Source organism: Sturnira hondurensis, unplaced genomic scaffold (genome assembly GCF_014824575.4).
Source record: "Sturnira hondurensis isolate 20B ecotype Veracruz unplaced genomic scaffold, ASM1482457v3 Scaffold0017436, whole genome shotgun sequence".
Taxonomy (NCBI): Eukaryota; Metazoa; Chordata; class Mammalia; order Chiroptera; family Phyllostomidae; genus Sturnira; species Sturnira hondurensis.
This window is the reverse complement of record NW_028090067.1, coordinates 13,516,419-13,540,606: the sequence shown is the minus strand read 5'-3', so window position 1 is coordinate 13,540,606 and position 24,188 is coordinate 13,516,419. Positions and strand designations below refer to the sequence as shown.

Genomic DNA, 24,188 nt, shown 5'->3' with positions numbered 1-24,188 from the left:
GGAATAATGCAGAGCAGAAGAGCAATGACGGGCCACCATGGAAGGTGCCTGCTGGGGACCAAGAAGCACAGCTGCCTCTCTCAGCATCTCCAAGCAGTGAGTCACGGGGGGCCCACCCCCAAGAGCATGCCTGATACTATGACAAATCGACAAAATCCCACTGGACTCCACACCCAGCTGCTCCTCAACCAGCCCTGGCAGGATTCCTCGGCTAAAGACTGCGTGCCTTTCTCTAGACTTGGAGTATGCCGCCCTCTGTCCGCCTTGTCCCCATCCCCAAATCAACAGAGATCCTCCCCCGGAGGCCCCTGTGGATGCTGTGGAATCAAAGTGAAGTCTTAGGCATTCATTCATAGACAGAGGAAGAATAAAGGGCTGGCTGCAGGCCACACGCTGGGTGTCGGCAGAGAGGCTGCCCTCGCTGGCATCCGCAGAGGGGTCCCATACCGTTCTCCACTTCCTGCTCTCGGTGGTCTGCCAGGAATTCTTAACACGTGCTGGGATTCGAGTTGAATTTTCCCCCCCACTCAAATTGATTTTGACCGCCATTTTATAATGAAAAAGAGCCCAGAACACTGAACATAATGAACCCTAGAGAGTGTAGCCAGCTCTTCTGAGGGATTCACGACCCTCCTGGTCCCGAGTATTAGCAAAGGCATTCATTTTCCTTTGTCATTTTTCCCCACTCCCCAACCTCTGCCCCTCAGACGGGGCAATAAGAAATGTTACAGACGACAGAACGAGAAATGAGAAGATGGAGAACAGGGCCCCGGGTTCAGGCCCTGGGCCACGAGTCTGCATTCTCCAGACCAGGGGACTAAGCAGTCACTGGGGTTGGTATGTTCTCTTCCCCTTTTCTGGGGAGTGGTGCATTTTAGCCTGGGAAGGAATTTTTTTTTCTGGGAGTTGTAAAAACCAAGAAGCAACAAGGACTCGAGTGAGAAAAGGAAGGAGTCACAGAGCCTCTGTGCTTGGAGTCTGAGTCCCAGGGACACTGTTTTTATTTAGTGGCCGCTCTTGGTATCGTCGGGCTCGGGAATAGAGAAGGAAGAGGGGTGGGGGAGAATGGTCGACAAGGAAGTGGAAACACTGGTGTGGATTCCATTGGCGGTCAGCACGGGTGACCGAATCAGCTGTCACCGCACATGCAAAGTTGGACAAAACACAGATCTCATGTTCAAGAAGCCAACAGTCCAGGTTGTAAGCAGAGACTGAAGGACAGTGTCGCTTCAGAGAGCAGCCTGTGGGAACAGAGCATGTGATATTTCGGAGACACACGTGTACTGATCACCAGTCTGCTCTGGGCTTCACCGTGGACCCCTTTGTACCCCTTATCCCAGCGACCCTATGAAGGAGGCACTGTGACTCCCTTTTAACAGATCAGAAAACAGAGGTTCAGATAAAGCTGTTTGGGTAGCAGAACTGGGGAGAACCAGGGCGAGATTTGCCTCGTTCCCTGCCTGTAACTCTTTCCGATCTCTGCCCAGTATCAGGGACCGACGTAAAGTGTCTGCCTTGCTGGTAGGCAGCCCCCTCACCCCTCTGTTTGAGGTCTCGGGCTAGTGTGCCCCTGGCAGGCCTTCTTCTCTGGGCCATATTGCCTGTACCCAGCCTCCTCTCTGCCCCGGGCAGTGACAATTTGCAGTCCCTCCTTTTAAATCTTGCTTGTTATTCCTCCTTTCTACTAAAGACTCAGTTTTTCATCTGGCCTTCCTAGTTGGTAAGGCGGCCACTCCATGCAGTCTAAAACCAGAGGTCTTTTGTAACTTGACCAACACATGAGACCTGCTCTCATGTGCCTGACTCCCTCGGCCCCGTCCTTGACCACAGGCTGCAGGGCAGTTGCTGCCGTGTCCCCTTTCCAGGTGTGAGACAGTCTCCGTGATTTTAGGCAAGTGAGTGCAGGCCCCCCAGCTGAAAAGACCTGGACCTGGGCCTGGCTTGTGGGTCTCTCTGCTTGTCCCTTTCTGCCATGCGTTGTACTCCCGAAGATGACAAGGAGAGGGGCTTGTGAGACAATTGTCCTTCTCCTCGAAACCCCCGACAAGCGGAGAAAAGAGGGAGCTTAGACTCCTTCCAGGGGAAATGACAAGCTGCTGGGCCCCTAGACAGAGGAGGGGCACGCGTTTCTCCGTCCCGAAGCCCAACTAACGGGGCTTCTGCAACTGACTTGCTGTAGACAGACAACAGGTGAGGATTATTGGGAGAGTCGTCATCAGGACTTTTGTTCTTTGCTCAAAGGCCAGCTGTTGAATACTAACTACCTGGCAGGCTCTGTGGCACTCAGGATGAATAGTAAGCCCTGCTCCCTGCCTGCCCAGAAACTCTNCACAGATCTCATGTTCAAGAAGCTAACAGTCCAGGTTGTAAGCAGAGAGTGAAGGACAGTGTCGCTTCAGAGAGCAGCCCATGGGAACAGAGCATGTGATATTTCGGAGACACACGTGTACTGATCACCAGTCTGCTCTGGGCTTCACCGTGGACCCCTTTGTCCCCCTTATCCCAGCGACCCTATGAAGGAGGCACTGTGACTCCCTTTTAACAGATCAGAAAACAGAGGTTCAGATAAAGCTGTGTGGGTAGCAGAACTGGGGAGAACCAGGGCGAGATTTGCCTCGTTCCCTGCCTGTAACTCTTTCCGATCTCTGCCCAGTACCAGGGACCGACGTAAAGTGTCTGCCTTGCTGGTAGGCACCCCCCTCACGCCTCTGTTTGAGGTCTCGGGCTAGTGTGCCCCTGGCAGGCCTTCTTCTCTGGGCCATATTGCCTGTACCCAGCCTCCTCTCTGCCCCGGGCAGTGACAGTTTGCAGTCCCTCATTTTAAATCTTGCTTGCTATTCCTCCTTTCTACTAAAGACTCAGTTTTTCATCTGGCCTTCCTCCTTGGTAAGGCGGCCACTCCATGCAGTCTAAAACCAGAGGTCTTTTGTAACTTGACCAACACATGAGACCTGCTCTCATGTGCCCGACTCCCTCGGCCCCGTCCTTGACCACAGGCTGCAGGGCAGTTGCTGCCGTGTCCCCTTTCCAGGTGCAAGACAGTCTCCGTGATTTTAGGCAAGTGAGTGCAGGCCCCCCAGCTGAAAAGACCTGGACCTGAGCCTGGCTTGTGGGTCTCTCTGCTTGTCCCTTTCTGCCATGCGTTGTACTCCCGAAGACGACAAGGAGAGGGGCTTGTGAGACAATTGTCCTTCTCCTCGAAACCCCCGACAAGCGGAGAAAAGAGGGAGCTTAGACTCCTTCCAGGGGAAATGACAAGCTGCTGGGCCCCTAGACAGAGGAGGGGCACGCGTTTCTCCGTCCCGAAGCCCAACTAACGGGGCTTCTGCAACTGACTTGCTGTAGACAGACAACAGGTGAGGATTATTGGGAGAGTCGTCATCAGGACTTTTGTTCTTTGCTCAAAGGCCAGCTGTTGAATACTAACTACCTGGCAGGCTCTGTGGCACTCAGGATGAATAGTAAGCCCTGCTCCCTGCCTGCCCAGAAACTCTCATTCCAGTGATGACAGGTGCAGGCATGTAAATAAATAATCACAAGAACGTGCAGTGAGTCCTCGAATAAGATTAAATGCAAGAGTCTAGAGCACTGAGGAAGGACAGCAATGGCCTTGGGTGTTATATTAGGAATGTTTAAAATCAGAATAAGGATACATGATTTATGTAGGCTAAAAATGAAATAGGGGGGTTGAATTTCTTGGTTAAGAATTCTGGAGGAGACAGTATAGACATGGGTAAGTAGACAGCAATGTGTGGACCTTGCCCTTGGAGTCACATGGTGGCTGTCGAGATTCCGGTCATCACATCTCTGCTTACAGCAGAAAGGTGAATGGGGTGGGAGGGTGATGGCACCTTGTTTATTGTTAGGAAATCAAATACATGCTGCTTCATGTATCCTTCGGGGGAAACTTGGATCCCACTGCCACCACTAGCTGCGAGAAAGTCTGAAAAATCAGCAAGTGGGATCATCACGACGGGTTTAAATGGATCATGAGCCATTCATAGAGGCTGTGGACGTTGCAGCTACAAATGAAATCAATTTTCTGTTGACCTGGAGGTGGCGCTGCCCTTGTAGGTGGGATCCAGTTGGCGACAGCTTTAACTGCCAGATTGAGGACAGAGGTTATTCTGTGAGTCGGAGGAAGTCAGGGGAGGTCTTGAGACAGAGACCGATTTTCCGGACACCCCGTATCTCAGTAACTCGGAAGACATAAAGCCCATCTTCTTATTCACCTGACATTTGCACACACTGATTTCTCAGCACTTTTGCACCATGAATTATTTTTATGAACCCTCTGGGTTCTGAGTGCTTAAGGAGCTGAAGTTTTGGCTGAACTCTTCCCATAGCCTGTCCTTGTACGGAAGTCTTGTTTCTATCCTTAGAATGCTTTTTCCTGTGCCCCTAATGGGTGGAGGAGTCTCTCATTTCTCCTTTAATCTTGTTGACTTCCCCTGTCTTCCCAGATGATGTTTAAGTTTCCTGGACAGGAATCAATTTCCATCCACTTCTCTGGCTCGCTCCAGACTGCCTCCAACTCTGCACACACACTCGGCCTTCACAGGTAGTTCAAATCCAATTAGATCACACCTGCAAGGCCCTAATGCCTGGCAGCCTCTATAGCACCCCCGGCACGCAGCCTGGACGCCTCTCTCTCTGCTCGCTGCTGAGCCGTGGGTTCAGCTTGTGTCTCTGGAAAGTCCTAAATCACCAGCAGTCAGAATGCCAGCCATACATGGGGTTCCTATGTTTGGCAGGGAAAAGTAGGTTTTATTTCTGATCCTATCATCGTCTGTGAATTTCAAGTTCATTGTTATAAACAGAGCCCTTTAATGATTATAGACATGGGAGAAATAAGAGGAACAGGTTCCTGATTTCTAGCTCCTTGGATTCAAATTCCGACTACTCCACCTTCTAGTTGTGAAACTTAGGGGAATTTGCTGAACCTTCCTCACCCGTAAGATGGCATAATGAGACTGCCACTTACAGTGTTGAATAAAGAATTGATGATCTCTGTCAAGTGATGTGTTCAGAGCAGTGCTTGGAACATAGCAAGCATCCAGTATAGTTAGCTGCTAATAATAATAACTATTATTATTAGACTAATATGCCTCAGCAAGTGGAGTAAGTTATGACAGGTTTTCACCGCAAGTTTGGGAGCCTTGTATTTACCAGCTCCTTGCAAAACGCTATGTTGGGCACATTCTGCCCTGTCATTCTGCCTCATGTGTGAAAGCTTGTCAATAAATGTCATTTCCACCACCAGCTTGCTGCCCCCGAGTCTGCAAGCTTGAGTGATCTGGTCTTTTGCAGGGCCAGGAAGCGATATGTCTCAGTAGTCAGACAAGCCCTGGTCAAAACAATCAGCACTGGTTGTTCTGAGTCGGACTTCCCGAGACAGGCACGTGGCTCAGTGGAAGGGGCAGGGGCTGGGAGACAAAAGCTGGGCACCGCCGCTCCCTCCGCTGTGTGGCTCTGGGCCAGTCGCTGCCCACTCTGGGCCTGGGCCACATGGTACTTGGTACTGGCCCAGTCCAGAGACAGTCGGTTACAACCTCCCCCCACCATCTTCTTCAGCACATGTGCCGTGCTTGTGACTTCCCATGGGCAGTTCTTCAGTGATCTGTGGGTTCCTCTCCATGGTCATAGGCCCTCTCAGTGCTCACTTGAATATTTGTTGGAAGAATTAATAAATGACGTGGTAGAAAAAGAAGGATTTGGGAGCAAGACAGACCTGATTTTGTATCAGAATTGGCTGCTTACTAGCCTTGTGACCGTGTGCTGGTCTGAGCCTCAAGACAACCACCTGTAAAGGGGGTAATAATAGAAACAGTCTCGTACCAGTTGTTTGAGGATTGACTGTGAACACGCACACACACACGCACGTGCACACATATACCACCACCGACAACAACCCTGGCCTAATGTCTAGCATATAATGAGCATTGGATAAACAACACTTATTGTTTACCTCTCTCAAGACTGGAACAAGGGGATGCAGGATTCTGTGTTCTGATCATTGAAAAAGGTAAATCTGAATATATATATATGTGTCGTCTTTGAGAGGGCTCGCCTGCCCAAAGCAGCTGGGTCACAAATAATTTCACAAAACCCCTTGGCCTGCCAGTGACCCCACCGTCTCCTCGCTCTCCCTCCCTTCCTTCCTTGCTGCTTTTCCTCCAACCCCAGTGTTTGTCTGTAGGTGATACCCCAGACCCAGCGGACACAGAGCAGAATGAGGAGTGAAGGGATAGGAGGGGCCTGCCCTGCGTGGGGCCTGACCCATGTGATCTTGGGCGGGCCACCTCTGTAAGCCCCACTCTTCTCGTCTGTGAAGTGTCAGCCCTTTGACACAGCACGTGACAGTGCGTGCGAACCTGGCTGGGGGTCTCGGGTTTAGAGCCGGCTTCATGTCTCAGCTCTGCAACTTACCAGCTGGGAGATGCAGGCAAGTCAAGTATTATTTCCAAAATAAATAAATGAACAAGCAAACAATGGGACTCAAGTGGGCTTCTTTGGAGGCATTAATGGCAGTCTCTGCAGAGAGCCTAGCAGCTTTGTGCAGCAAGTGAAGATGGTTGACCCAGCGGCCAGCCCTTATTTTCACTTACAGTGTCTCCGTGTGGAGGAAGCCCAAGTTTCCTGAGTCAGATGCATGGCCCTGAGCCTTCCTGCTGGCTCAGCACTTGGCAAGTGCCAGACTCTTTCGCGGCAGAGACGCGATCCCCACTGGAAGTGAGTGGCATCAGCTCGCGTGCTGTTATGTTAATGCAGGGCCCAGGCCCTTCTCGTGTCTTCGTGGGCGTATTCTTAGAGGAGCGTCTTCTCTCCCCTTCTCTCTCTTGGACCCCTCAAAAGGCCTCCAGAAGGCCTCGTGGTTCGTGCTCCTCCTCCCCTGAAATGCAGGCCACCCCCAGGGGACCCCATTCCAGGGAGAACCAGCTGGCCCTTTCTGCTCACTCCTGGGGGCTGAACACCTACTTCCTTACTCACTGCTGCAGCCTCTTCCAGGAGGGGGAAGGCGGGGAGGACACTGAGAGCACAGGCTGGGGGCCCTGTCTTTGAGGGGAGAACAGACCCCACATGTATGGGGCCACCCTGGCAGGCAGGCACTGTGCTAGGCATTTGTTGTCCCCTCCTAACTATGTTGCAAAGTTGGGATGGCTGATCCCCACTTTGTACATGAAGAAACTGAGGTCCCAAGAAAGGCAACAAGCTGCCCAAGGACACACAGCTAGGAGCATAACTGGGATTTGAACCTACGCTGCTCTGCCGTCCTGGGTTCTTGCTCTGCCGTTGCACCGTTGCTGGGGTAGAGGGGCAGGGGTGTGGCTGGGGCCAAGGGGGCGCCCTCATGTTCACTGCACCGCGACGGAGGGACACGGTTGCACGGTGTTCATCCAGCCCGCTTCCAGGGCTGTCACCACCATGCACCCATGGGGTCCCCAGAGAGGGGGCAGAGCGCGACGGACCTCCAGACCCCCCCTCTGGGTGGCAGGCCCTGTGCCCTACTGCAGGCTGTCTCAGACAGACAGCATGTGGCCAGGAGGCCACTGAGCTCTGGACACCTGTCCCTTTGCTCAGTGTCACCACCATGGGAGGTGCAAGGAGGATAGAGAGTGAAAGGTGAGAGTTATTTCGTTTCCTCCAGAATGTGACAAAACGTGAAAAGGCGGGGTTTTAAAACCTGTCCTCCATGGTGGTGAGAGAACAGGGCCTTTAGGACCAGATGTATTCAAACTCACGTTGGAATCCCAGCACTTACCAGCTTTGCAGTCCTGGGCGAGTTGCCTCTCCACAGCTTATTCTTTACAATTGCTTGTTAGGGTCATCAGGATTTTAAAAAGACAAGGCGTGCAAAACCGATGGTGGAGCGTTCCACCAATAGCCGAGCTTCCCAGTGGTGAGGATGAGCAGTGCCCATGGAAATGGCAATGGCCTCCTACCGGGTGTCCCTGGCTCCACGTTGGCTCTCCCACCCCGCCAGTCACATCTTCCTCGCTACAGTCAGAGCCGTCTTCTTAAAACCCCAAGTTAGGCACTCCCCCCTCCATTGGTGCATCTACGGATGCACTCTGAACGTAGTCCCTCAGAGCCAGGATCTCGCCCCACTCACGCCCCCTGGTCCAGCTGCACAGCGCGTGGCTTCTCCTTTTCCTAAGGAGCCACATGGTCCCATGCGACTTCCCTCTGCCTGGATTACGTTCCCACCATCCCGACTCCCCGGGGAACCCCAGTCCTCCCCCAGGCCCAGCACAGGTATCTCCATGACGATTCTCCAAGCCCAACTGCCGTTTCTCCCAGAGCCTCCCTCCATCATCACGTCCTGTCCCCTGTTTGTGGGCCCGTCCTCTCCACCAACCGTGAACAGGCCAGGGGCAGGCACTGCCACCAGGGGCCTCGACATCCCCCAAGCTGGTACACCGTGGGCACTTCGCAGTCAGATCCAACCCTGGCTGAGCCCTCACCCTGTGCCACGCACTATTTACACAGTTTACGTGGCGTGTAGCTGGTTTTCACAGCAGCTCTGCGAGACAGTGTGTTAGTCCTGGCCGGAGGCAGGAACGATACCAATTATTTGAATAGGGAATCTTTAAAAATAATAACTAGATACAAAGTGTTCACTTGGTAACAAAAAAAAGCAAAAACAGAAAATTGCAGGGAAGAGTTACCACCCCTGGAAGGGGAGGAACAGAAGTGGCAATTACTTCTTTTACTTCTGTATCTCCCTTGTGCCGCGGGGCTGGACCCCAGACCCGGGGTGGAGTCAGCAGGGAGTTCCCGGCGCAGCAGCACTGGGCGGGGGCGGGAGGCTGCTGCGGCTGGTCCTGGGTGTTGGGAAACCTGCAAAAGTGGAGTCAGCCGCTGCTAGAGGGAGGGCGTGCTGCTGCTGGTGTGAAGAAGGGGGGCGGGGGGACAGTCTCGGGAACAGGAGGCTGCAGGAAGGAGCGAGTTCTTTCTTCTTTCTCCAGACTGTCAGTCTCCCTCCCATGGCCCCGCTGGCAGCAGCATCCAACAGGGCGCAGCTGGCAAAGCAGGAAAGGGTTTGCGGAGTCCCAGCTCCAGCATCACAGAGCAGGTTTGGGGCTGAGAGGTAAAAATGTGTACAGTGACACACACAGGAGCTGTTACTAATTCCCGTGCCACAGACGGGGAAACTGAGGCACGGAGAGATTAAGTAACGTAACTTGTCCAAGATTAAATGACTCCCTGTGGCAGAGCCGGGAGTCAAACCCAAGCAATCGGTGCCCTTCTTGCTCTTAAACCAATCTACCATAAATGCTGAATGAATGAATGAATGAGGGAGGGAGCGACTGAGGAAGTGAATGAGTGTGAATCAACGAATGAATGAGTGACTGACTAAATGAGTGAGCGAATGAATGAGTGAATGAATGATTGCAAGCCCAGTGCCCCGCTGTGGCGCCCACAAGCGCAAGGTCCTCCCTGCTTGACGGTCTCCCTATGCCCTGCCAGGTCATTCACTGGAACTCCCCCAAGAAGCTGCGGGTGAAGAACAAGCACGTGGAGTTCTTCCGAAACCTCTACCTGACCTTCCTGGAGTATGACGGGAACCTCCTGCGGCGGGAACTGTTCGGCTGCCCCAGTGAGGCTGACGTCAACAGTGAGAATGTAAGTGGCTCACGGGACTTGGCAGTGCGGACATGGCCTCTCTGCGGGTTGACCAAGGGCCTGCCGTGTGCCAGGCTCCGTGCCCAGCCCTGGGCTTGCCCGAGATGAGCAAGTGCCATCACTGCCCTGGGAACCCGCCATCTAGGGGGCAGGCAGATGAGTGGGTGGGTCTCCGCCTTGCTCACCACTGTGGACACAGAGGGGCAGCGCTTGGCCCAGACTAGACGCAATCAGACTTGAGTTTCCAGGCAGAGGAATCAGACTGAGCAAAAGCCATATGGAGTCAGTAGATGGAGGGCCTCCCCACGGACAGGAAGCTCTCGGGTCTTTGTGGACATGGCAGGCCCACGGGAGACCCAGGATTCCGTATCGTTAATGTGTGAGGTGACCCCAAAGATTTTCACAGGAAACCGACTCTTTGGGAGTTAGTGCGGATGCAGAAAGAATGTTAGGTAAGTGGTCACGGGCATAGCTAACATCCATGTTTTCTTATTTCTTCATCGTTTATAATTGTTGTCCTATGTTACATCTCAGGCACTCATAGAAACCCCTTCTTCCTTTTCAATTAGAGCTGAAGAAATTTAGGCACAGAGAGGTTGAACAGGTTGCTCATGGTCACACAGCAAGTGAGGAGTGAAGCTGAGACTGATTTGAAGTTCTGAGGAGCAGGAGGCAGGGAGGCAGCAATGCATTGTGGAAGAAACAGCAGGGGATGTAGGGGCCAGGCTGGCCTGGCTTGGGCTTTGATCCCTTCCAGTTACCGCCTGTGTGACCTCAGGCAAGTTTCTCAGTCTCTCTGTTCTTCAGTTTCCTCAACTGTCAAGCAGGGATGAAAAACTGTTACCAGGATGCTGTGAGACTAAGTAAGAAATTGAATGTAAAGCATCCAGATCAGTGTCTGTCATGTATTAAATGCTTGATAAATATTTGTTCCTTACCCTTTCCTTGATCCTTAGTGTTGGAAACAGAAGTAATTGGTTCGTGTAGTCAGTCAACAAACATTGGCTGAGGTTTTCTTATTCCAAGCACTGAGTATTTGTCAGTAAAAAAGGATGATGGTCCCTGTTGTCATGCTGCTTATATTTTAAGGGGAAACTGTCAGCACGTAAACTAGCAGGAGAAATGATCAGCCAGTGGCAGGTGCCACATAGTGATATATTAGAAAGCAGAAGGACAGTTCTATTGGTTTGGGGCATCTGGGAGGACTTCTCTGAGGAGGTGACATTTCTCCTAAGACCTGAATACAGTATGAGAAAGAGCCAGCCTTAGAAAGCAAGGGATCAGGAGATACAAATCAGAGCCACAGTGAGATATCACCTCACGCCTTTCAGAATGGCTTTTATCAAAAACAAAAGGTAAGGAGAGTTGGCAAGGAGAGCCTGGAGCCTGGCACGCTGTTGGTAGACTGTCAGCTGGTGCAGCCGCTGTGGGAAACTCTATGGAGCTTCCTCAAAAAATTAAAAAGAGAACGGCCTTGTGATCCAGCAATTCCACTCCTGGGAGTGTACCCAGAGGAGTCCCAGAGAGGGTCTGGGAGTGGTGTGTGCACCCTGCGTTCACCGCATCACCATTCACAGTGGCCCAGAGGGGCAAGCATCCTAAACGTCCACTGGCAGACAAATGACTGAAGACAGTGTGGTTTATACACAGTGGAATATATTCAGCCTTTTTAAGGGGTGGGGGGAAGGTTTTACCAGTTTTACCACTGTGACGACATGGACGGGCCTGGAAGACATTACACCAAGTGGCATGTCTGTCACAGAAGGACACTCCTGCATGATCGCTCGAATATGAGGCATCTGAAACAGTGAAGCACAGAGTCGTAGATGGCAGGCTGGTGGTTGTGGGGGATGCAGAGAGGGGAAATAGGGAGTTGTTCAGTGAGAATAAAGCTCACTGTGTATGCTTTTTTGTGTGTCGATTATGTATCTCAATAAAGTTAGAGGGAGAAAAGGAGAGGAGCAAAGGAAGTACTTCTTGGTGGAGTACTACTTGCAGGTGCAAAGGCCCTGGGGCAGGTTTACTGTGAGGAGCTGAGGGATGATGTCTGTGTGCCCACGGGCTAGTGGGGACAGATGGAGGGCAGTAGGAGGAGTGGAGCAGCAGGTAGGCAGGAGCCAGACTGAAAGGATGTTGTGAGCCAGGTTAAAGAGTCAGGATTTTGTTGTATTACAATTATTGTTGTTGCTCATATTCTGATCTTGGACATCATGAGAAACCTTTTAGGCTCCCAATGGCAGGGGAAGGCATCTGTGGGAGGTCTGGAGGCATGCACCCACCTGGCCCTGGTCACAAGGCCACCCCTGCTCTCCGTCATTCGGCCCCAAGTCACAGTGGAGTCGCCTTTAGCTCCAGCTTTTTTCCTGGCATCACCCTGGATGCCTTTCTCAGTGTCCGCCCTCTGCACCACTGGCAATAGCAGAAAGAAAGCCATTAAGCACTTGAACTCTGTCTCAGATGCTGGGAAGCACTTAGAGGTTTCAACAAATACTGTGTTCTTTTGGTTTTTTCTTTAGTTCTTTTTGCTCAAGTCAGTATTTGTCATCATCAGAATTTGAGTGCCCACTCGGCACTTTGTTCCAGACGCTAAATAAAAACCGTTCTACCTCTCTCTCTCTTTTGTTCCCCTCCATGGAAGAAGCTCCTATAAAAAGCCTTATAGGATGAAGCTATCAGTTACTCATCACATCAAGGGGTTCCCCTGGTCTCTTTCAGTGTCTTAGGAAGCAGGACTCCCTTTATAAATGACTCACCATCTTTTCCTACCATCTGCCCACCCCCCGGAGGTTTGGGGGGCAGTAGCAGAAGAAGAGTCCCCCGTGGTCCTCCTCAGAATCTGTGACTGCATTCATTTGCTCATTAAACACACGTGAATGTTGGCCACTTGCCAGGCACCATGCAGGGCACTGGGGTTGAGATTAGAGACCAGCCCAGTCCCTGTACATGCACTTTGTGTCAGAGGTGCCTAGAGGGCAGTCTGCCCAGGTTCAGGGACGACCATGAACCAGAGAGCGGCCTTCTGTGAGCACTCACCCAGCTGTCCTCCCAAACACTCTTGCCCTTGTGGAGGGCAAAGCCGCGCTCACCACCACCTTTGCCGTTCCTTCTAAGTCCCCGCTCACTGCCGCCCCCGCCCCCCAGGGCCTCTGTGCCTGCTTTCCCTGTCCTGGACCGCCCTGCCCGGGGTGTGTAAACATCTTGGGTGCCGCATCTCCAGGAACTTTCCCTGACCCTCCTCAGCCTCCAGAAACCCTCTCACTCTCTGCGGCATGCCCTCTTTTCCTTTCATCAGAGTATATTGCACGGTCCACAACCGTTTCCTAGTTTTTCCCCCAAATAAAAGACCATTAGACTAGAGATGTTGCCTGTACTGTTCGCCTCTGAGGCGCCCTCCTCCAGAGTGGAAACAAGCACAGGGCAACCACTTAATAAATATTTATTGAGTGGATCGAATATGGCAGAGAAAAGGGTGACATACCAGGTGGAAGCAGAGCAGATGCAGAACTAGCAAGGTCAGCTCTCACCACAGGGCTCAGTTGCAGCAGCAGCATGGGCCCCAAAATGTTGCGGGTGTGATCCCCCAGCAGGACACATGCCTAGGTTGAGGGTTCATCCCGGATGGGACGCACGCAGGAGGCAACTGATCGGTGTTTCTCACCCACGTCGTCGTTTCTCTCTCTCTCCCCACATCCTCTCTAAAAATTAATAAACGTGTCCTCCGGCGAGGATTAAAATAAAGAAGTGGAGAGCTCAAAGAGAACATGTGGGGCGTCCGTTTGCTAGGGCCTAGGCATGCTGGGAGATGGGCAAAGAATGAACTGATCGGAAAAGGCTTGGCTGTTCTTAGGAGTTTAGACTCCACCGAACAGCTTTGATCTTGGTAGGATTTACATGTGAGAAAAATCGCTCCGTGTAGAGAACAGATGACAGAGACTGGAGGCAAGGAGACCAGGTAGAAACGGTTGCCACATCCCAGGAAAGAAGGTGACGATGGGGCTGTGCCCTCGGCCAGCAGCCGTGGGGATGGAGAGAACAGATGGCTTGTTTTGTGGCCACTGAGGACAGGGGAACAGGGGCAACTGGCCCTGAGGAATCAAGACGGCAGGCGTCTGTGCCCTGCCCCACCTGGGCTCCTCCGGCGAGCCGGCCCGCGGTGGCAGGGCTGGGACACGGAGGGGGCCTGCAGATTCGCACCCCTGGAACTGCTGCCTCTACAGGGAGTCCACCTCCTGGTCCTCTGCAGCCTCAAGTGTTATCTGAAAACACGACCCGAGGAAAAGGGCAAGATCTTGGGTCTGGCCCAAAGCCGTGTGCTCCCCGCTCCGTGGGAAGAGGTCGTTAGCACCCTGACAAGTGTGCAGATGGCGGTAGTCTCAAAGGAATGAAGTCCGGAACCTCTTCACTGGGCTGCGGATCCCAGAGAGCAAGGGCTCCAGGGGCACTACGTGTCAAGGCTCATTCAGCCACCTGCTATGAAGTCATTCAAACAATTGCCAGCCTCAGGGCTGGGGGTCCAGGGGGGCAAGGCAGATCCAAGCCTGGCTTTCACAGTGCTTATCTATGAGGGAGGCAGACAAAGTGGAGGGGAGGGTGTTACTCCATATGAGGAGCCCAGATGACAGTGGTGCTTTGAGAGCACACGAGAAGGGCATTGAGCGCTCACTAGGAAAGAGAAGGTGATCAGGGAAGACTTCCTGGAGGAGGCAACATTTGAAGGGTGAATAATGAGTGGGAGGTAAGGAAAGTGGACTGAGGGGGAGGGAGGGAGCAGCCCAGGCAGCGGAGAGCAGAGATGAACAGGAGCTGGGCACATTCCGGTTCGGATGCAGGCAATGCAAGAACGTGGTGGGCCGTTGCAAAGTTTGGTGTTTGCGCCATTGCAAGTTCTTCATGGCGGAGTGATGACGGCAGTAAGGCTGAGAGCGCTCTCTCCAGTCATCCCAGATGGGTCGCTGTGATAGTTGCATGACTCCAGAGAAGTCCCACGACTGCTCTGGCCTCGGGGTTACCGCCTGATAAACGGGGACAGGGATGACTTTGTCATAGTGTTTCCTGGATAATTTATGCTAAATCACCGACAAAGAAGGACTCTGCCCAGGGACCCCATGAGCATTGTTTTGTGTTTCTGTTGTTTTGGGTTTGGGGGGTGTTTTTTTTCCTACAAACCACAGTGCCCAACCCACCTGATGACAGTCTGTTGTTCCCCAGGTGGATTTCAGGTTTTACTAACCCTTCTAGGAAGGCCTGGCAGAGAGAGGAACCCACAGAGTCTTAGAATTCCACCTCTAAGGCCTACGAGGGCTATCACCTTAGCTCTGGGTCATTAAGTCCCAGAAAGGCTTCCCACCAGGGAGGGGGATGTGGGTAGGAAGGCGAAGCCATTTGTCTGCCTTGCTGACAAAAGAATAAACAAATTCAGGAAGTTGGGGGGGCTCATTCTTGTGGAGCTGAGAGCGTTTGAGTTTGAATTGGAAGGGACCAGCCTCCCGCAGTGGTGCAGTGACAGAAGCTGAGGGGACCCAGCCACTCGCCCACCACAGTGCATCCAAGCCTCTCTCCCCAGAACCCGTAAGTCTGACGCAGTGAGCATCTGAGACCCATTAGTTTTTATTAGACTGAGTAGCCTCAGAGGCTAGAATTCTGTCCCTTAGCGTTTCTCTCCCTTTTCCTTGCCAACCCAGCCCCCACTGCATATCCAAGAAACCCCAGGACTCCACGGAACACAGCTGCATAATCACGGGATATTCCCCACCCCCTAATCCATGCAAAAATCCTTCTACACACCCCTAACAGGCTTGCATCTGGCTTCTGCTGGAATCCTCCCAAAGACCGGGAGCTCACCACCTCCAACGGCTTACTCCACTGCTGCAAAGCGCCAGATGCTAAGCCATCCTTCCCCGTGCTCAGCTGAAATCTTCCCTTCCGTAAGGATCCATTAATCTGAGATGTGTCCTCTGGAGCAAAATAAGGACACCCCCTGTCATCCCGGACAGGGTGGCAGATAGGGTAGCATGTTTCCATACACTGTGCTTTCGAAACATGCAAGTCTCCCTACCGTATTTGTAGAGTGATGCTCTATCATCAAGAAAGCCTTGCCCCACCTAAGGGAGTTCTCCAGATATAGGAAGCTCACCTTTTTAAATGCACAACCGTTAACCAATTTTGGTGGAAATCTTGCTACAGTACATGCCCTTCCTTTAGTCACCCAGTTATACTAAACTCCATTTACCATTTCTGATGACTAAGGTTGCACAGAGAAGGCCAGGCGGGGCAGGGGGAGTGGGGAGGCAGGAATTGGCCAGAGCAGGAAAGATGCTGTTTATCCTGGCAGGAAATTACCTCGGCCTCTTCGCTGCTTATCCTGCAGATTCCTTTCTGACAGCTGTCATTTCCACTTCATCAGCTTCAGAACAGCCCTTTCTGCGCTCCCTCCCCATTCATCCTTCCCCCCGGCAGCCAGAAAAAAAGAGAAGCCAATGGTATGGAAGTCCGAAAGACCGAGGGTGAAAGAAGTATCCACTCTCACGTTAGCAGTTAAATTATGAAATGGCCAACGTCCAAAAAGTGCAAAGAAAAAGAGTGAAACAAATGATTGGACACCAGTGAGTGATCACATTTATATGGAATCATAAGTCAACAGACCTGTCTGCAGACATAGAGCTTTCTTCCCCGAAACATTCCTTGATCTAAAATTGATCTAAAATACCTGCCCCTCCCCCAGCACCCACTGGCTCCTGGGACTTCTTTATTTCACTCCATAGCACTGGTCACCAGTCCATCTATCTTGGTCTGGACTGATTTGTTGGTCACGTCTCCCCCTCCCCCGCGTGAATAGAAGCGTGGTGACAATGGGTTCTTACCTGCTTTATTCATCAGTATGTTTTTATGCCTCTAAAAGACAGCCTGGCACTTGGTACCTGCTCAGCAAATTTTGTTAAACAAATGAATTACGTATTACAAGTTCATTCCCTTTTTTTAAAAAAGATTTTATTTATTTATTTTTAGAGAGAGGAGAAGGGAAGGAGAAAGAGAGAGAAATGTCAATGTGTGAGAGAGACATCAATCGGTAGCTTCTCACATGCCTCGAACCAGGAACCGGCCCACAACCCAGGCCTGTTCCCTGACTGGGAATTGAACCTGCAGCCTTTCACTTTGAGGGCAATGCTACAAGCCTTTTTCTGGAAGCATCTGTGGTGTGCTAGAGAGTTCCCTATCCTGGAAATCAGACAACCCGACCCCAGGACTAGATCTTTGACATTGAGCATAACCTTCACCTTCTATGAGCCTCAGTTTGCTCCCTATAAAATGGTCATAAATAAGCCCAGGCCGTAGGCAACACGGCAGCCCCCAGCTTATCCTGGACCCCTCCCTTCCAGGGGCTCTGAGATCACCACGTCACCTCTGAGAAGAAGGCTTCTGAGCACAACTCGCTCAGCGACAAGGGTGGCGGGCTCCCTGCAGGGCCCCGTCCCCTGACTCGAAACCCGTCAGGAAGAAAAGACAACAGCATTGCCACGGCTCAATTAGAAGTTAAAAATAAGGCGCGTATAAACAGATTCCGCCGACACTTCGGCACCACTGTGCGCGGCAGTGCCAGGAAGCAGATGGCTCGGTGGAAACAGCTGTATCCCAGAGAAGCCCCAGAGAAAAACCAGAATGTATTATTGCTTTCACGTGTGAGCCACATGTCACCAGCGCTTGCTTCACACCGTGGGCATCAGTCCCCTGGCGGACAGTGCCCAGAGCCCTGGGACGGCTGGCTGCTGCCCAAGGCTGGCCTCCAGTGCCCTTCCCCAGGCACACTTAGTCCTAGAGCCTGAGGATCCCAGCGTCTGCCTGGGAGGTGGGCAGGGCAGGGCGGAGGGGGGCGGGGCAGGGCGGAGGGGGGCGGGGTGCAGGGAGGAGCCCCGGGATCCAGACACTCAGTGGATTCGCCCACACCCCGGACAGGCCGCTGGCCTGTCTGCTGCGTTCAAGCTCCAACTTGCACACCTCCCTCTTCCTTGCCCCCAGGCTCTGCTGTCACCTCCAGATGTACCAGGTGCGCCCCCCTGGGCCTTTTTAGCAGCAACCTGCCCTCTTTTCCTTTCGGCCGCGTCTTCCTTCACCAACTGGCCCTTTGTGCAGAACGCAGGGGCCAGTCCTGGAGCAAGATGGCCTGGTGTAAAATCTTAGCGACAGTAACTCTGAAATTTCAGGCTGTTGGCTTTACTCTGTGAGGCTCGGTTTTCCCACCTGTAAAATGGGAATCATAATTAGTCTGCCCAATAGGCTTAATGAGGACCAAGTGAGGTGTGACAGGGCAGGAGCCTGGATCCGTGTGGCACTTAGCACATGTCCCCAAGTTAAGTTTGGTTTGTCCTGTATTGTAATTGCTAACAGGCTTCCCTGTTCCCCCACCCAGGCTATGTGAACAATTTCAGTACAGAAACTGGGGTTCCTACCCCATTCTTAACACGGGGCTTGGGATAACATAGCGGCCTATTTAACTGTGTGTGAGGTACAAATTAACACTGATCCCTGGGACAGAGCCCAGGCCTTTTTCTCCTTTATTTCCTCAGAGTCCAGGTCAGAGCCAGGCAAATGCCTCCGAGTCTTCAGCGAACAGACCCAAGCCCACGCCTCTCCTCAGGCATGAACGTGGCCCCCAGTAAAAAATGTTTACAGTTCCCAGAACTTGGTTGATTAATACACACAGCAGGCAACCCTCGAGCTTGTAATCTTTCTCTACCTGTATGGCTTAATAAAACTTAATGGCGTCATGGAAACCACAGGAGAAAGCCCCAAACTAGGTTTCAGGAGGCGTGAGTTAGAGCCCCATCTCTGAGCAAATTCCTGGTGCCCCTGCCGCCTGCTGCCTTGTCCATCAGCCGGGGGTGACGAGGCCGCCCTCCCCATCTCCCAGACACACAGGGAAGAGCCAACAAAGCAAGGATGTCAAGGCCACTGAGAAGTGCAAGTCTGTTGAATGTAGAAGCATGAGAAAGGGTGATGTCCCAGGACGAAGTGGTAGCTTCAGAGGGACTCCATACTTGGTCCTTCGCACCTGCCCTCCACCCCTTACTATCCAGAGGAGCTCACGTGGGAGTTCCAGTTAAAGTGACAAGAGCAATTATAAAATGAGCTCAGCACGCTAGAAGTCTGTGACTCACATAAAATCCACAGGGGTCTTCCCGACCGGCAGGTGGCTTTTCTCCAGCATCCCAGTCTCTATCCATCTTGTGGCTCCACCTTCCAAGGAGCCCTGGACTCCTGCTGACCACGAGGACTGTGCATGAGACAGCCTTGGATGCGGAGCCTGCAGCAGCCAGAATCTGCCCACATTCTGCTAGCCAGGGTTCGCCCACACAGTTCCCCCAAAACTCAGCCTAGCAGTGCCCTGGGAAGAGAGGAGAACGCAAATACTGGTGAGCACAGCAGGTCTCTGCCCGAGAGGGGGTCTGCACACAGTCAGTCCACCGCAGTCACAGAACCATCTAGCATTAGAACTTGGAAAGCCTCAGAGATCAGCGAGGCGCTGGTCCCTTTATTACCTACAGAACCTTGGGGGGCATACATGTGGAGCAAACACCTCAGCTGCTCGGTTCGCTTATCCTGCGACCTTGAGCCAGTGGCTAATGTCTTCATGTAGAAGACAGAATTGACAGGGGCCCCCAGCCCACGGAGTCGGTGTGAGTGTTAAATGAGAACGTGCCCACGAAGTTGCCGGCACATTGCCTGGCCTAGGGAGCGCGTGATCCTCGAGAGTTGTTTTGTGAAGTCCAACCCCGCCCCCCCCCGTCTTGTTTCGGGGTGGCAGAAGTGGCCTGCTCAAGGTCACACAGCAGATGAGTGTCAGAGACATTGGTCTCAGTGTCCGGTTATCCCCATAATCTCTCTCTGCGGTTTCTCCTGACTTTGAACAGGAGTCTGTTCAGCCAGAGCCCAGGGACATGCTTCCAACCCCCTCTGAAGCCTCAGCCACGAGCTCTGGCAGCTCAAAAGTCAATCCAGGCCACCGTCCTGAAGGATGGGAAGAAATAAATGTAAACTGCCTGAAGGGCCATTCTCCCTGGAGCCCAAATCTCCCTTTGCCTCAGCTGGCTGCCCAAAGAAGCAATTTAGCAAATGCATTTTATCTCAGGAGAATCTGTCTTTCGTTTCTGTGACCGGCTTGTCAGGAGTCTCCTGCCTCCCCCATGGCCCTGGCCGTGGCCAGAGTGCGGCATGCGGGACCAGTGGGGTCTGTCGGTGAAAGTCCCCACTGCAGCTCAGCCTCTCCCCGGAGAAATCGCTAGGACCCGGGCCGGGGGGTGGGTGGGGGAGGAGGCAGTTCTTGTGCTGCTCGGTCTTTCCCCTGTGGTAACATCAGCCACAGAGTCAGCAGCCAGCAGCCAGCAAGCCTAGGTTACAATTTGGAAAGGTCCATGAGGTCATCGTAATCACATTGCTTAGGTGTGTGTAGCACTCTGCAGTTTGCAAAGTACTTTTACATGCATTTGTTCATTTTGCATGTGAAGAAAAATTGCAGAAAAGTAGAAAGACGCCAGTAAAACTCATCTACGAATCCACCACTCAGAAGAGGTTTGTTAACACTATAACGCATTCCCTTCAGTCTGTTTTCTCTGGGGTGTTTTGTTTTTCGGTTGCCTGTTTGCTGTATTGGGAAGATTCTGCACATGCATTTTTATAGCCTGCTTTGTATCTCCCACCAGCTCGTCTGGTCCCCACATGCATCCCCCAGAGAGAATCCCTTGTGGTGGAAAAGGTCCGCGGTTTGGGGAGACTGGTGCTCTCCAGATTGCTGGAAACCAGACTGCTGCTCTCCAGCAGCGTAATGGGCAGATTACTGAATTACTGAAACCTTCTGAGCCTCAGTTTCCTCCATCGTAAAACAGAGATGTGGGCTGAAGGGTTAAACTAATAAAGCAGTGTACCTGAAAACGTGTGGCGCTGCACCTGGCGTGTAGTAGGCTCTTAGTCCCTATTAGCTGAGTGAAGGTGCAATCCACCACGTTGACAATAAACACATTAAAGCTTGAGGAAGGCATGTGGGGGGTCCAGAGTCTTACAGATTCTGACGTTGTGTGTCTGACTTCACACCTGCTGTGCTTTCCACAATAGCCAGTGTGCTGGGTGGACAGCAGCATCCTCTAGATCCTGCCCCTTAAGCATGGGGATGGCCACAGGTGACCTTGGGATGCAGATGCCACCAAATCACACCAGTGGTACTGCGAAGCTCATAGACGCAGACTACTTGGCCCATAGGATTGCTGATGGACTTTCCCCTGCCCACCCCACCCCTGGGCAGGCCACACTTTAGGTTCTGAGAACACTTTTCACTGGTCGTTGTGCCCTTTTACCACGCGGTGGCCATGAGTGCATCTGGTACAGGCTTGTTGCGCACACAAGACGCTCCGGGTGTCCTGGGTTCAGGAGAGTCAGAGGTGAGCGGGACATAGCTCCCGCCTTTAGGGTCCACCTTATGGCTGCTTTTCAGAAAACGGCCTTGGAGCCATTTACCGTGGCATGCCGTTCCCCTAGGCCCAGGGGGTGTGCCTATGTGCATAGGGAGGGAAGGGGAACCCCCACGCCCACCTGCATTCCTCGTGTTTTGGTCGCTGACTCGCTTCCTTGTACGATGATGTCATCTTTGAGTCCTCATCAGAGAAAGCACACGAGCCTGGCCCCGTCCATCCACACACATCTTCATACCTTCCCCATCCTCTCTTCTTTGACCTGGAAGCCAGACACGCCTGTCAACCCAAAACCACCACCCAAAAGAAAACAAGCTGGCTTTGGCAAAGAACTTGGCAGGTGTTTATTCTCTGAGAGGGACGTGATTGCCTGTGTCCTTCACGGTGTGGGTGAGAGAGGAGGTTGCATTATGGATTCCAGGCACACTCGGGTTCCTCCGGGAGAAAGGCATGGGGACTGATTCTGACACAAAACAGGGGGGCTACCGGGCTCACCCAGCCCCTGCTGCACCACCCTCCAGACCCTTACCATCTCCTCCAGGTGATGGCACAGACACCAAGGTGTCTTCAGGGGCCCAGGTGTCTCCCTTACCAAACTGTGAAAATGACAACCCTGATAATAGGCGATGTCTGTGCTCTGTATGAGGAATCTCCGGGATCCTCCCACAATCCCCTGGGGCAGTTACTGTTATGATTCCCATTTTACAGATGAGGAAGATGAAGCTCAGATGGCTTAGTAATAACTCTCCCACTCGACCAAGGCCGTACAGGCAGGAGTGGGCTAGACTCAGTAACTCTGGCCACTGAGCTGCAGCTGCTGAACAAGTGTCTTTGCTGGAGACTCAGCTGGTGACGGAGGGACTCAGACACAGGTTGGACCTCCCTAAGTGACCTCTGGATCTGGAAACTGCTTTGTCAACTCTCAAATGAGGCCGCACAGGCCTCACAGGAGGCTCAAAGGACAGGGACTCATGTGCACCGAGCGCACACATAGTCCATTGCGCACTTGTTTGCAGTCTAAAAGCTGTTTGGCCTTCACAGATCCTGGACAGCAAATGCTGCGGCAAAGAATACTAAGGACACAGAAGGAGAATTAGAAGGCCAGGCCTTAACTTCACGGCGATGACAGTCTCCTGTGTGCGGCAAATATTTCTTGTGCAAGCAACACAGGACTACTGAGCACCGGTCATGCGCTCGGCACGGTGCCAGGGGCCCTGGGACAGTGTCACAGCCTGCCGGGGAAACTGCCCCGAGAGCATCTCGGTGCAGGCTGACAAGAGCGTCAGTGGAGTGGAGTGCCCTTGGAGCACAGAGGGGAAGTGGGCCAGCTCTACCAGGCAGATCAGAGCGGGTGAGGGGAGGGAGGGCGTGGCAGGAGGAGGACACGTGCAACGTCACGGAGGTGTGGGCAGAAAGGCCAGTTTGGGGAGCAGAGGGGAGATCCCTGGAGCAAGTAGTAGGACTGATGAGTCAGAGGGTGTATTTGTCTGCGGGGACCTGCGTTCGACCCAGCAGGTCAGCATGGGTCCCTTGGCTCGTGGGATTTTAGATGGAATAAGAATTCCAGTTTCCTTGTATTACACCATTGGTGGATAGGCAAGGACATCGAATCGAACTTGAAAAGCTAAAGAGAGTCCCCTGTTCCGTCCTTTTCAACAGTTGAAGTGTGAGTTCAGAATGTCTGTGGCTCCTGGGGTCACAGTGATTCCCCAGCATCATCTGAGAATCCTGGGGGCCTTTGGAGCAGGACGTGGCCATCCAGAGACAGCAGCAAGCATTCAGTGGGCTGAGGCTCAAGAGGCGTGGGGGAGGCTTCCATGATGAAATCACTTCACACAAAACACCAATGACACCCTGTCAGCGATCACCTGCTTCAAACCCGTCAGACCTCAGCGGCGTGGGCGGAGTGTTTATGGAGGCTGCTCAGCTGACCCTGGTGGGGCCCGCTCCCCTGTCTGGGGCAATGGGGAGACTGTGCTCTGCCCCCGTGTGTCTCACCATCTGGCTGGCTCGAGCTGACAACTCTTCCAGCAGGGTAGGGGCAGAGAGCATGACCATGCCCTCCCCCACCAGGCCTCCCAGGCCCTGGGTAACATTGCTTCCCCGCCATTTCATCCATTAGATGGGCCAAAGCCAAGGCACAAGCCCAGCCCAGATTCATGTGTTGGGGAAATTGACTCTGCCTCTGGAGTAAGTGATACTGGAAGCCACATGACAACAAGTAGGAGTCTGGGGAGGGGGGCGATTTGGAGCAGTGAATGGGGTCATCTGCATAAATAATGCCAGAGCTCAATCTATCAAGGCAATGGTCTTCCGTGACACGGGGGTTTACAGAAGTGAGTTAATGCGTTTTCTTGTTGATTATTATGCTGTGGGTGTGGAGATTTAAAATATATATATCATGCACACACACACATATCTTCTTGGAAAAGTGCTCTGTCACGTTCAGCCAGGTTAGTACCCCCAGTCCTTTGAATTTTAATCTGTAGTCAACCGCCTGTCCTTGTGTGACGGGTAAAGCTGAGGCAGCGGAAAAAGACATGTTGTTGAAACCAGCTGTGTGACTTTCGGCAAAATTATTATTTTTTAATCAGCTTTTGCCACACAGTCTGCACGTGGCACACCAGCCCATTCTCAGTGCGCAGTGCACTGTATCCTCGCAAATGTGTGCACCCACGTAACCACGACCTCGAATGTTCCCTTCACCCTCAAGCTTCTTTCCTGCCTCTTCCCAGTCTGTTCGCTCTGCTACCACGGGTCCACTGATCTCATTTCTATCACGCTCAGAGCCCTTTCGCTTTTTCATTGTGACTCTTTATCTCCCACACAGGCCGACAGGGTCACCCTGCCTGGCAGGGTCATTGTGGGGTTTACCTGAGTCAGGTGCACATGAGGCACCTGGGCCCTCAGACCTGGGTGTCTGGGTACCCGAGCGCCTGCACCTGCCTCTGGCTGGTGCTGAGTCCTCAGCTCCCCATGAGCAGGTCAGCTCGCTCTTTCACTAGCTGGGCGGGAAGGAGCAGAGTAGAGCTGGACAAAGAGCTTCTACCCGTGGCTTCATGAACTGAGGCTTTCAGAGAGTTAGAAAGGAGAAAAGGAGCCCTG

At 52.7% G+C, this 24,188-nt stretch overlaps 1 protein-coding gene across 1 annotated transcript in view; it reads left to right on the top strand.

The window, feature by feature from the left end:
• Positions 1–24,188, top strand: part of LARGE1 (LARGE xylosyl- and glucuronyltransferase 1) — a 448,405-nt gene that overhangs the window by 395,012 nt on the left and 29,205 nt on the right. Inside the window, exon 10 of the mRNA XM_037068553.1 lies at positions 9,472–9,627. Within this exon, the coding sequence (XP_036924448.1) occupies positions 9,472–9,627 (156 nt within the window). The remainder of the gene's footprint in view (positions 1–9,471; positions 9,628–24,188) is intronic.